We start from the raw sequence: 14,324 nt of genomic DNA, 5'->3' as shown, positions 1-14,324 counted from the left end.
TGAAAACCACTAATCTTTCTGTCCTTCAGTGACAATCTCACTCCATGTTCTTCTGCTCAGAAAGTACAATTGTCCCTTGAAGACCAATTTGTTTAGCATCTGCTTTTAGTAAGTACAGGGAAGACCTTGCCCAGCTTTTGCAAGATGCTACCAGGCCGATAGGCAGATAGTAAAACTGTGTCATGCAGCAAGACAAGTTTCAGAGCTCTCTGAGTGTCACCCCTTCGGTCTGTGCAGCACCTTAGTCTAGCAGCAAGGACGGAATTGTTGTTGGGTTAATGCAATAGAACATCTTATGGAGGCAAATGACCACCTGATAACAACAGTAGCCTTCCTTCTGCTGCAGGGCAGGACAGAGTTCCTCTTTTGAATAAAGTTCTTCCTTGCTTGCTTACAGCCAGTGTGCTTAAGCAGTCCAGACTCTTTCAGCAATTAGGCTCAGAGTGGTTAAAATACCATTACATCCTTATATGTGGAATATTATCCAATGAGTACAGCAATTAATTAATATGGCATCTGTGGCAGAGAACTCTTTCATTTCCTTCTGGTGGTAACAGGATATGTCTTGGGTTTTTTTGTTTGTTTTTTTTTTTAAACCACAGTAACATTCCAGGGATGTGCCATAATATCCTTTTTCTCCATCTGGGAATACTGCATTAGAGAATTGTCGCTTGAACTCAGCTGGTCATCCTCTTTTTTTATTAGCTTATCATAGGAAAAATAAAAGCTTACCCTGTTTCTAGTTTTACTCTCTTTTGTATTTGTAATTAGTAAATATGCTTAAACCATAGTAGGAGAGTAACATTGTTAAATTTTATTTATGACCATGTCTTTTTAAAGTGCTGCAGGAATTCTCCAAGCACAGAGAATGGCTTTGCTTATGGCCATGCATTGATTTACAAAATGTCACCGGTAGTATATCACCCTGGGGAAGCAGATGATATATTAAATACACGCATCTAGGTTCTGCACACAGACATCAAATTACAGCGGGCTGGCCAGACTGCAGTGGTATCCATTAACGTATTACCATGCAACCTGGCAGCACACCAGCCCATCCCTGAATTCTTTCAGGGTTTTATGGGCCTGCACAAGAAGTCCTTCAGGGTAAGACTGTAAGGATAAAAGCGACAATTCTCCTTGGGTTTCTATGGCAGGCCTCGCCACTCCTAGACAAGGCAATCTTAGCCCTTGCACTGATTTTCAATGAGAGATTTGGATACTCAGAAGGAGAGTGTCAGGCCAAAAAGCTGCTCATCCTGGACAAGACTGGGTCAGGGCTCAGATTTTTGTTTTCCTGATTGCCCGCATTGCCAGAATCAAAGTACACTTTGTCTTTGCTGTTTGAAAGGTTACTTAGAAGCAGACTTACAAATGCACACAAAACCCCCCACCCCTTCAGAACAGCTACATTTGCCAGTGATGAAAGGGTTGCATGGTGCCTACAGAAACCTCAGATGACAAGAAGCACGAGTAAAGCCAGCACAGACTCTGCTCCATGAGTCAGACCTTCATGGACTCAGCATTTTCCACCCTGCCAGCTCAGAGCAATGTGACTTTGCCTGTACCTTCAGGAAAAAGCACTGCACAATGAAGTAACTGTGAAATGCTACCGTATGATGGTAGTGTGCATGCCCCTTGTTTGGGGAAAAGATATTTGGGACTTATCTAGTTGCAGCTGGATTCTTCTCTTCTCTGTTGTTCTTCTGTATTCCAAATTTTGCTGGAAAGCCTGGCCAGCATCTGTGAGACTGTCTGTGCAACCAAGTGGCTTATCCCACTCAGCACAGGCAACATGATACAAAATTACATGGTGGCTGGAGAAACCCCATCTGAATTGGTCAAAGCTTCCCCTCATCAAAGGGAAGCCCACAGATGACTCAGGGAAAACCACACCAAACTTTGAGGAAGGTCTTCTTCCTCCTTTCCACGTTGTTCCCATGAGCAGGCAGTTTTGCTTTCCTGAAAACCTAACAGGCAGGAATATTTCCCTTTTTTTCCATTTTCATCTGCTGAGACCCAGCTGCAGCTCTTCTCAGTTGCCATAGCTATGCATGATGCAATTTTTTTCAAATGAGGTGATTCCCAGAAAGGATCGTGCCCTCTCTGGCCTCTGATTGTGTCAGTGTGATGTTGCTTGCACTCACAGTTCAGTTCATCTGGGCTGGCAAAATACGTGAGGAGCAGCACTGAGCCCTGCATGCGAGTCAGCAGCGCTGCAAACTGCTCAGACCTGCCTGGGCTTTTCAGTGCAGGCACACCTTCTCCAACCCCCCGACTGCTGTGTCCCCAGGCACAGCCCCATCTCTTTGCAAGGAGCTTCTCCCACAGTAGCAGCTTTCTGCTGAAGAATAACTTTGGAAATATTATTGTCCCAAGCTCAGAAGCAGTCCTGCTCCCTCTACCACGGGTGGATTCTTGCTGTAGAGGAACCGCCCCAATTTCTGAGGCATTGAGGAAAGCGGGCACTCTACCAAAATAGCCTCAGCCTTGTGACCGGGCACATGTGATCTCACTGCCACAAAGGCAGGGATCCCCAAGCAGCCCCTTGGTCAGCAAAGGCAGGAGAGACACTTCAGGGGCCCATTTGGATGCTGGCCATGACAGCAAACCCCTGCCTGTACCTGAGGAGGAGGCACAGGGTCAGGAACAGAACACTGGGGCAGCCTGGGTTTGCCCTGGGCAATGAAGCCATGATGGGTCAAAGCAACCACAGTGGTTAGCAGAAATGCAGGCTTTTTGGAGGCACCCCTGCACTGGACTGCCTTTTTTTGGCTGAGCCTGCTCCATCCAGTGTGCACGGGTGAGACTTGGGACTGCCCCATTGCAAGTGGCTGGGGCCTTCTCCATCCAGACAGCATGGCGATTAGGTGGAGGTACTCTCCTAACACAGGCTTGGGGATAGAAAATATCATGCTGAAGAAATACAGTTTTGAGTGCAGGTCTTGGGGTTGACCGACTAGATCACAGAATCACAGAATCACAGAATCACTAGGTTGGAAAGGACCTTTAAGATCATCAAGTCCAACCATTAATCCAGAACCACCATGTCCCCTAAACCATGTCCTGAAGTGCCACATCCACACGTTTTTTGAACACTTCCAGGGATGGCGACTCCACCACCTCCCTGGGCAGCCTGTTCCAATGCCTGACCACCCTCTCAGTGAAGAAATTTTTCCTAATATCCAATCTAAACCGCCCCTGGCGCAACTTGAGGCCATTTCCTCTTGTCCTATCACTAGTTACTTGGGAGAAGAGGCAAACACCCTCATCGCCACAACCCCCTTTCAGGTAGTTGTAGAGAGCAATAAGGTCTCCCCTCAGCCTCCTCTTCTCCAGACTAAACAACCCCAGTTCCCTCAGCCGCTCCTCATAAGACTTGTGCTCCAGACCCCTCACCAGCTTCGTTGCCCTTCTCTGGACACGCTCCAGCACCTCAACATCCTTCTTGTAGTGAGGGGCCCAAAACTGGATGTCTCCTAGGCATTCCTTTCTTAAACAGCAGTTGTTTCCTACTCCTGTATTTAAAACAATCTTAACATTTCATCCAAAGATACAGCATACATTTTTTATGTTCTAAGAGCCTTGCTAGAGAAAATTATTGTTTTTATATCATTTGCAGAAATAAACCTTTCCTAGGAAGACAGGAATGAGCAGATTTGCCTATAGTTAGAAATTCTTGTTTTCTTTGAGAAGGCAGTAAGTGGTAATGTAAGAAATGAAAAATTCTTTTTAAAAAATATCACTGCAGTCCAATGTGGAATTTACTTGAAACTTTCAAAGGGCTCCAAGTATTTCAGGCTCAGGTTACGAGACAAAACATAGACTCAGATACAACTCTTACTATTAAAAAGCTAGACATTTATACATTTCCATATGTTAAATTCCAGATTTATCTGTTTAATCCCAGAAAGATTAATCAGTGTGCCTATATGTCTAGTGATGCACGATGTCAAACTCCATGATACTATGGAATAAAATGGTTCATTAGTGAAAGTGTGTCACTGTGTGGAGACAAGAAAGTTGCCTACGGTGGTCGGAACAGGGAATTGTATCGAAGGTCATCTATGGCATAACCATATTTAAATAATCACGTTAAAACATTATTTAGCATGAGTTCTTAAGGAAGGCTTTTTTCTGATGGCAGTTGCAAACAATTGCAACTCATCATGCAAGCACAAACATAACCTTATTTTGTTCTCCTGTTTGTGCAGAAATAATAAGGCTCCACACAGCAAATCACTCAAAGCTTTAAGCTGCTTTTGTTTCTGTGAAAACTATGTGGCTGTGGTGCTAAGCTAGCGCAATGTGCCACATTCTGGAGCTTTAGTTTGTGTGCCTTTTTTCCTCTGGTTGACAGACCTGCAGGTTCTTATGCTCGCACTCTAGTTCTAGAAGGAAATGTGTTGCTTGGAAATGGATTATTTTTATTTGTGTTAATTCTTGCTTTAACAATTAATGGTGGTCTCACTTTGGAGTGCATTCCGTTACTTGGATGATGATTATGTTGTCTGGCTTTTGCTTCATTTTGTTTTCTGGTAACATATTTGTTGCGATGCCATCAGAATTTCCTTTTCAAAAAATGACCTGTTCAGGAAGAGCTGCTCAGATACCTATAATCACTGCCTCTAGTGTTTAGATCAGTCAAAACAATCCCATATCAGGTTTCCCACTTCTAAGAGGAAAGGGATACTTGTGTGTGTCAGAATAGCTCTTTGAGGATGTCCTAGAGGCTCCGGCAATGGGTGGGACACTCACAGCTATGCTGGTCTGATCCAAGGAGCAACCTCCTTTCCCGAGTTCTGCAAATACAGCCTAGGGCTGTTGTTGCTGGTCCCTGTAAAAAGGGTTTCAGGCTGCAAACGCTTTGTTTCAAGACTCAAATTGAGACAATTATTGGTATAATTACTCATAATTCTATAATTAATTAATGACATCTGACAATAAAACTATTTACAGTACAATAAAAATGAAAACTGTCAGTGTTCATGGGATGGATTTTCCCCTCATATGAAACCGAAAGTTTGTCTTTGCAGACTCCATCATCTCTGGATCGAGACTATGTCTTGTGCCTAACTAATGTATGTAAGCAGTTTTTTTCCAGAGCAGGTTAGGCTGGAGTTTTTCCTTTGTAATGATTTTCCTGATGAAAAAACATAGCTTTTCACAGAAATAAAGTTCTCCAAGAGAAAATTGAAATTTTGCCCTTAAAAAAAAATCAGTTTTCCTGGCAGAAAACTGAACAGATTGAGTCTCACTACCTGCCTGGAAGGTTCCTGCCAGTCTCACCTTGCAAGAAGGAATAAGCTCGACAAGGTGCTCGGCTAGAAAAATGTCTCTGCTTCGAGTATGTCCAAATGGAACAGGATCAAAGTTTCTTTTCTCCCATTTGTTTGAGATCTTTATTTCTTTCCACACAGCAGAAACTCCATTTTCCGGTCAGCTCAGTCCTTGAGCCCTTGCTCCAGTTCTAGCAATGAGCTTCTCTGTGACACACGTCATGCTGCTTTGCTCTTCCAAAGAGAGGTGAACAGCTGTGGCCTCCAGAGCAGTGTTACTGGTGTCAGCGACATATTTCCAGGCTGAAGAGTCAGAAAAGCCAAAATTTAATACTGGTGACTACAGTGCCTCCTCTGGGAGAGCTACTCAAGCTGAACCCTTGTGCAGCCTAGGCTAGTCCTGCTGTCCCAGCCCCACTCCAATGTACAGCAGATGGTTGTCAGATGCCACTTTGCTGCAGGGCAGTCCCACAGCTTGATTCATCCCTTAGAAAGCTGTACCTCCCCTTTTTACTCTTGTGTCAGCCTAAATGCTTGCTCTGAGGCAGCCTGATAAGGAGTTTCTCATAGCAGCTGTTGAGCCCACGCCTAATAATTAGTCTGAACCTACCGCACCTCCGTCTGGGCCCGGTGCCGGGCTGCAGGCTCTGGGTGCTGCTGGGCAATTGCTTGGTTGAAGAGGGGAGGCTAAGGATCTGAACATGTGCTGCAGCTGTTTGCATATTTTGCTTGTGGGGTTGTCTGCCAAAATTATTACAAAGCCTTTGGATTTTCTGATGGAGGCTAAAAGGTCTGGACAAATAAATAAATTATGAAACAAATATCTACACAGAAAGGGAGCAAGCACTTTCTTCACAGTGAGGAGTGGGGAGGGAGCCCAGTCCCTGGTTCCTAGAGTCAGTATGGTACCAGAGTGGCTAATAAACTGCCCCCAAATTTAATTGTCTTGCACAGTCCAAGGGAGTACCTTGCCTCATACAGTTTGGGGAAGAACCGTCCCTCGATTTGCAGCAGTCTAGGACAGCACAGCTGACAAAGCAGGCCCTTAGATGAGAAACGCTCTCTCAGAGATCAGAAGAGAAATTGTGGCTCATGAGATCTGTGTTCAGCTTCAGTTTCAGTTGCCCATATTTGTGTGAGTGCAAAATGTGGTTTGAGATGTTCAAAATGCCCAGTGAAAACACACAGCTGTTCCCTTCATTTAGAAGTGAAAGACAGCTCAAAAAAACTCGCTGTAATTCTAGCAGTCGCGGTTCTGCCTCTCTCAATGAGTTACAGCTGGCCAGGCACTCGAATTTCCTGCGAAACTCCGCTCCGAACACAGACCCACGGGGCAGCACGGCATGAAGGGATTGCCTTAGTAACCATTCTTTGTGTCTCAAGAAACTGATGGACTGTTTTCAGGGGAAATTACATAGAAATGTGACATTCACTGTCTTAGATAAAAATAACACTCCCTTGATGAATCAAAGTTGCAGGAGACTCATGAAGGTTGTTTTTTTTTTGTTTAGATTTGAAAATTTATGGGTATGATTTAGCCCATAGTTCTTTAGAATGATTTTTCATTTGTAATCACTAAAGCTAATGGCTGATCATTGAATATGTATCTTAACATAGTTTTTGCTTCTATTCAGAGCACAGATTCATGATCTCCACATTGACGCATTCTTTGCCATTCATATTTTTCTGGTGTAAGATTTCCATGGCTTCAAGCCACAGAAATATGAGTAGTATATACCATAAAGCTGTCAAAGGAAGTAGTAGTATTAAAAAATCTAATTGGATCTGACTTTATTTCATTTTGCTGAACATAAGCCATAAAGGAATGTGTAAAACAGCCTGGCTTGGAGGACGGTCGTAACTGTAACACTGGGCATGGGACAGCTGATCTGTCTGTCAGGCAGTCCTTGAAGTTTTACTTGAAGAATGGAAAGAGTACAGATGGATGTTCAACTTCTTAACATCTAATCTTTATGACAATTTCATGTCTATCATCAAACACATCTGATCAAAGCTTTGCAAGAACTACCAGCAATGGGTCTGCAGCTAGAAACTTGCAAGCTTTTCTGATTTCACCTGGAGAAATCATACCAGGAGCAATGGTTCCAATACACTACTTCTGCTCTGAGCCTTTCATGGCATTAAAGACTGAAAACCAAAAAGATTCAGGGTCACCAGCCATAAAATAAGCCTTGGAATATTACATAGAATTATTCCTGAAATTTATCCCTAACTTCTGGCTGAACTACATTCAGTTTATTAAAAAAATGCATTCAAACTAGACTGTGTGCTTGAGGATTTGAAACCATTTCAGTAGAGTTCTTGGCCCTAACTATGTCTTAAATCAACAAGATTTCTGAAGGTTCTGCAAGACCAACATCTTGAACAGAAAAGCTGAGGCTTCAATTACTCATTCCCATATGTGGGTCTGCTAGAAAACGTGTGCAAAAATTAGTAGCTAGTATGGTTAATCAATATTTACTGTAATATCATATTTCTATACTATGGGGGTTGAATGTAGGAGAATTCTTTGTGGAATCAGAGATATTTGAATGGACAGCAAAGATAAATAAACCTTGGCTGTTTTTCTAGAGATCATAGATTTGATTCTTTGCACAGAGAGAACTTTACAGTGATGGCTTCAGAACAGAGAAAAGTTTTTTGTTGAAATTCTGAAAGGAAGCATGCCAAAAATTCACAATGAGAATGTTCAGACATGGTTTCTGTGCCAGTAATTTGCGGGGTTGTGTTAGGAAGATGTGCTCTGTGAGACAGAAGGTCGGATGGACTGTGGCAAAGTGATAAAAAAGCACAAGGCTTGCTGTTTTTCTAAACTTTAAGAATCATAGTAGCAAAAGTAGAAATAATAAAGCAACTCCTAACTTGACAACAACTGTCAATCTGATATCGTAAGTCAAAGGCAGTTTACCTAAAATGTCTCATTTTTATCAGTTTTGCAAAAATTATACACTCCTGAAAAAAACACAGTGAGTGTTGGGATATTTGGTGAGGAACATACATGCATATTCAGTGTTATTTACTGGATTTGAAAAAAAGTCACAAAGCTACGATTTAAAAGACCCTTTAAACCTGTTTGGAGACCACTAACGTAAAGAGGCTTAAAAGCTTTAAGCATCCACTATCACCCCATCAAAACATGTATTAAGTGTTTTCATTTAAATGTGAGTCTATCACTAACTTCAGATTTCAAGATTTAAATACAGGAATATTTCCTTAGCATTTTATTTGTGGGGTTTTGTTTTGTTTGTTTTTGTGTTTTTTTTTTTTACAGTGGGGTGGAGGATTTCTCATCTGTTTGTTGAACAGAAAGATTTTCAGGCTGGCTACACACTGACTGTCAAAATTCAATCACTTAGAATATGACTAGGAGATAAAACATAAAGGGTTTCTAAGTACAAAAGTTCAGAAAGCATGACTCAGTCAGCTTCTCCTCCAAAGCAGGACACTAGCATAAGATCATTAATCAATAAATAAGCACATGTGAAGTATGCCTTGTGGCTTTTGAGGATTTACTTTGCTGTTGGTTTTCAGTTTGTCCTCGCTACTCTTAGGAGGCCCTGGTGATGCCGACTGCTTGGTTTTCTCTATCACAAGCTCAGTCAGTTCTGAAATCACGAGAGTGCAATCTTAAAGAAATGAAGATGTACACAGAGTTGTCACCAAGGAGTCTGGAGGCATTGAGCATGTTAAATGCATGGTCAAATCAGATCCGTGACATCCCCTTTTTCTTTTTATTTCAGTTCATTGCCATTTGCCCTTTATCTTCTTCCCCAGCAACCTCCAATACACACCAGAACAGAAACAGCAAAACCTTCCTACTGTACACAGTGTGCAGCCAGGTTTAAAGACATATTGCAGTTATATTTCCTCACAATTTCATCCAAATCTTTCCACACTCCCCAGAGCTTATATTGCTGTGCAAAGGTGGCCAGTGTAAGAAGTCTCACCGCTTTTTCTTTGACATCCTGTACAAAACATTGAGAATTGGGGAGCTGCTTTTTACTCACTGGGATATTTTTTGTTTCATTTCAGCTCTATGATGGGCCTGATGTACAATCCACTCTGATAGGCACTTTCTGTGGACAGTCTCTTCCACTGGCAGGGAGCACTACAGGGACCAGCCTTCATGTGCTGTTTTATTCTGATGGACTGAATGCTAGAAGTGGCTTCCAGATGCTGTGGCATGTTAATGGTAAGTTAACCAGGTTTCCTCTGGAAAAGCATGTTTCCTTCTTCCCTGTATGTGTAATGGAGTTCCAGCTTATGCCACTGTATGTTAGCTAGGTAGAAATCACCCATTACAGCTCTAAAAGCATTGCATTTCCTCATAATTCCTCAAATACTTTCCCAGTAGATGTTTCTGCACATGCACACCTTCGAAGATCATCTGATCAGACACTGAGAGCTGATAGTGAAATATGCTTTTATTTGTAGGAGTAGGCACAGGGGCTGGGGGCATCTGCAGAATTTCTATACTGAACAGGAGATACATGCTATTAGAGGGGAATCGTGAATGACTTGGGCTTTTTAATGGGAAACGCTCAGCCCTCGTTTCCCCCATTGCTATAGACTTGTGTTTTCTGTGCAGGCTTCTCTCTGGTTTTATTTAGTGGTCTTGTTTCCTTGGGTAGTGCATTCACTTCCAGCTGCTCCACCCCCTTTCTCTGCATGAAATAACATTGGCCAGGATGTGCTTTGGGTGTTTTTTCTCTTGTTCTTGCATGTCACGAAGACTGTCACAAGCCTCGTTAAATAGGCAAAGATGCACGCCAATTATAAACAAATCTGTTAATGACTGCACAACTGCAAACTCTGTTTGTAGTTTCTTCATAAGTGAGGCTACAAATGCAATTTTTTCACTCTGCTTATTTAACAGCAATATTGGACTGTAACAAGATTAAATCATGTGCCGTTGTACATCCCATCAAAGAGGATCCAACCTTGAAAATAATTAAATCACCACAGTTGCCCTGTCTGTCTAATCAGTTCACACCATTCAGCTTTGACAGCATTGTAAAGCAGCTGAAATCAACTGCAGAGGCCCCACTGTGGGTTGCTGAGGTGTATGGCATGCTATAGATTGTTTGAATAGGAGCTCCTCTGCTCTACCAGAGGCTGCTGGCATTTGTGGGCTCCCAAAGGGCTCTCGTTGACTAGACAGTGGTGTTTTGCATTCAGTGGAGGTTAAGGAGCATTTCTGGGCAAAGGAAGGACGTATGAGGGAGGAGTGAGATGTGTGGCAGGACCCAGCAGTAGAAGAGCTGTAGCACAAAGGTACGTTCTTGTGCTTCGAGGTGATGTCATTCTGGGACTGCACAAAAGAAGAAAAAGTGGAGGCTTTTATGCACAGCCAGATGACATCAGCTCCATACTGTAGCCATGGTGCTGTGTTAACTTGCTTTTCTAAAGCTCTCAAAGCTTTCCAGAATCTGCCTGCATGGTAAGCACTCTTGTGCTTTCCCTCCCTGTCCCCTCCCAAGCATTTCCCGGACTCTCAAGCCCTCTCCCAGCCCCCTGGCACTCCTTTTTTGCACTGAAACATCGACTTCTGTGTCAGCCAGGACTGCCCCTCTGTTAGTTCCTGGACACTAAACTGCAGCCTAACGCTGCACAGTGCTCAGGCTACTAATATGGGGCTGTGTCTGAGTGGCAGAGCAGGTTCTGTGGGTTCAGCTAGGGCTGGCTCCTAGGGAATGTCATTGCTGGCTTTGAACATCACAGCTGTGACTCCTGACAGCCTGTAGTATGAGTGCAAGCTCCTCCAGAACACAGCACAGTCACCTTCTTTTTGTTCATTGCACTTCCTTTTCTTCTTGATTGGTGTCATGCACAAACATGGGTATTCCTCTTACTCTTGGGGGCTACGTTGTCTGGGCATATACCATTGCCCTAGACTGGATAAAATTAGATATGTTCCTGTGGTCAGGGTGCTATATTTGCTTCTCCCTTCTGAAAATCTTTCAAATTCACAAAAAAACCCTCAGTGGAGAAAGTCCCTTAGTCTAGGGGAACTCATCAGGACAACTTTGAGTTGGGTATTTCAGAGTGAAGCAGTCAGGTCCCCTCTTCCCTGAGGGCAGATCCCTAAGAGAATGTAAACCTGGATCTGGTAAGATCTCACCTGACAAGAAAGTAACCAGGCTATATATATTGCTGTGAGAAGAACTTTTACTTCTGTTCAAGCGACAAACGTAAGCTCTAGAGTTCAAGCTGCTGTGGACTATTTCTCGGGCTGTCCATATGCTCCTTAACTGGCAGTTGTGAAGCATCTATGAGATACATATCAAGGACATTCACATGCTTTGGTGATAGAAGAGAGCAGTGCTTATATTTGCCACCATGTGCCTGATACAGTTCACTTCAGACACTCTTTCCAGCAGCTTGCGGTTATGAAGTGATCACAAAAAGCCAAAAGCTCACCTCATTGATAACTGTTGTGAGGAGCCATTGCTGCTGCACATGACACAAATTTCAAGTGTTTTGATTTGAAACATTTGCATCTGATCTTTCCAGTTGCTGAGCCACTGCTTTTCAGTTGCTGAGTTGCTGAGCTGGGTTGCTGAAGGAAACCCAGTCATTAGGCTTTCCCAAAGACAGAATTAGTAACTGATTGTAGGAGAATGCTGTTATTTATGCTTGAAGTCTCCTATATAATTTTAACTTGGATGGAAAGCTGTAGTGCAAATAATTCAATTCAAAAGTGGTTTTGAGCTGTAGTGCAAAGAATTCAGTTTAAAAGTGGTTTTGGTTCTGAAATAATACTGTTTATGTAAGGGGCTTTCATTGATGAGGCTGGACTTAGACTTGATTTGGCTAAATCACTAATGTTTTCTTCTGTAGCCAAGGCCTCAGGAGGATTATTCACCAGAAGAAAGCTTGAATCTGCAAGGTGCTTATTTCCACTTCTGCTGTTTATTAGGAAGCTTAATACAGGCAAATGTATTTTGGGGCACATATTGGCCCTTTGAGAAAGGACAAACTCTTGGTAACAGTCTGGATCCTGCAAAAATGGCATGCCAATTGAATTGGTTTCCTTAAAAAAAACAATCAGGAGGCCAAAAGGGCAAAGGTCTAAGTGCAAAATTACACCAGTGACAACTGTCACTATCTGAGAAGACACATATTTCCTAGACCTGTCACTTACCTTATTAAGCAATGTGCATGTAGGAGCTGACTGCTTTATATATACATCTTTATTTCATGGGAAGCTTACTCATTATGCTGCTTGATTGTCAGTAGAGCTTATAAATTCAATTGGCTCTTCTCAGCATAGTCAAAATTTGTGCCCACTGTTCTATTTTCTGTGGCACATTAATTCCCCCTTTAAAAAGGAAGCAAAGCACACTATTGAGAAAAGAATTATGTAGCCTCGAAGTATTGTACTGCTCTTCTCCTTCACCGTCATCTTCTTTCTGTTGGATTTCCCTAAGAAATGATTGATGGATAAGGTGTGGAGAAAGCCACTTGGTTCATGAGAAGAGAGGTTTTCATTACTCTGGGTCTGTATTTTCAGAAGATGAAAACTATTAAAAGGCATACAATAACTAAAGACCGGGGTTTTCACTGTATGTGTCAGGTAAAATGTGAACTAGTTTGTTAATTCTTCAGAGAAGCATAACAGAAACAGATATTAGATGGAGGATGCAGAAGCCGTTCACCGAGATATTTGCCAGGCATCCGTTAGGATTGCTGGCGAGAATACTGCATTGCAGGTCAGTGAGGGAGCTGAGGCCCAGATTTCCTGAGCCTGATTCATACAGCTCTGTTCCTGATTTCTTGTGCAGTATTTGACAAATTGCTGTTTGTTCAGTTTTCAAAAATGACTATTCCTTTTCAGTGTCTTTCTGTCACATTAAGGCTAAGGATGCACAGGGTCTGATCCTCTGAAGTCCTGAGCAGTTGTTTTGAGTTGTGGGTGCTACCATGTTCAGAGCTGACTTTTTGTATTGCAGTCTGGCTGTTAAAACATAAACGTGTTCTCTATGGGAGCTAAGGATGAATTGATTTCTCTTTCTTCAGCAAGCTGGACTTCCTCCCACCCCCCCAAACTAATATGTAAGAATAAGGGCCAAAATTTTCTTAAAATGCTTGTTGCTGAACCATTCAATCAATGTCTGAGAGCTCAAAAATGGCTTTTTTTTAACATGGAACACTGGCAGCTGGTATGGGAACTGTGGCCATTCAGTATCTTGGAGGATTCAGCTCCTGTTTAAATGCCTAAATTTGCCTTTGTGTCTCTGGATCCTGGTAGTCTATTTATTATCCATCTTACTGGTTTCAGATTAGAACATATTGAAGAAAATACGAGAATTCAGGAGACTGATAAAATTATAATAATCAAAGCTACAAAAGTGATTAACAAATCAGAAGGAAGAAAAAAAAGTTTCTCACTTGAAGTTTTACTCTCTTGCATAAACCCTCATCACAAAAATTATCCCGCTTACTCCACTGGATAATATTCTATGAACTAAACCTACTCAAGAGAGCAAAAGATTTCAGAATCAAATCCAAGTTATACTTCATGCATGTGTTACTGTAGTACAGGCAAATGTTCATACTACATGCTCCTTGCAGCTAGAGTCAGTTAATGTTTACTGAAATATTTCACCATGAACACAACAAATGGAACAACTCTGAATCCTTTCATTTCCCTCTGATTTTACAGGAACAGTGCCAGTTCACTTCTTTAAACTTTATGGAAGGGATTTTTCTAGCATGTGGCTAAAACATACCCATGAATAAATCTGAAAACCTTGCAAATAATAGAGGTTTCCACAGATTGCTACTTCTCTATTCAGCTATAATTATTTATGAGAATAGGAATTCTTCTTTGGTTAATGAACACCATCTGCTAATCAGACAGGCAGTAATATGGAAAGACATCTATAAATCATCCCTTGCACAATCTTCGATGACTATTTAGCTTTTAGCCAGAGGAAAGCAGAGACACCAAATATATGTTTCCTGATCTTTCTATTTGTTGTCTGATTTCCTAGCAACTAACACAAGTTTAGGTAGTTGTTT

The 14,324-nt window shown here is 42.1% G+C and overlaps 1 protein-coding gene across 1 annotated transcript in view; it reads left to right on the top strand.

The window, feature by feature from the left end:
* The window catches only part of CUBN (cubilin), a gene marked incomplete at both ends in the record, with an annotated part of 146,140 nt that overhangs the window by 48,730 nt on the left and 83,086 nt on the right, over positions 1-14,324 (top strand). The window contains one exon of the mRNA XM_082015338.1: positions 9,333-9,492. Coding sequence (XP_081871464.1) covers positions 9,333-9,492 — 160 coding nt within the window. The remainder of the gene's footprint in view (positions 1-9,332; positions 9,493-14,324) is intronic.

Source organism: Phaethon aethereus, assembly GCF_964289735.1.
Source record: "Phaethon aethereus genome assembly, chromosome: 2".
Lineage (NCBI taxonomy): Eukaryota > Metazoa > Chordata > Aves > Phaethontiformes > Phaethontidae > Phaethon > Phaethon aethereus.
The sequence above is the reverse complement of the archived record's forward strand: the minus strand, read 5'-3'. Positions and strand labels throughout refer to the sequence as shown.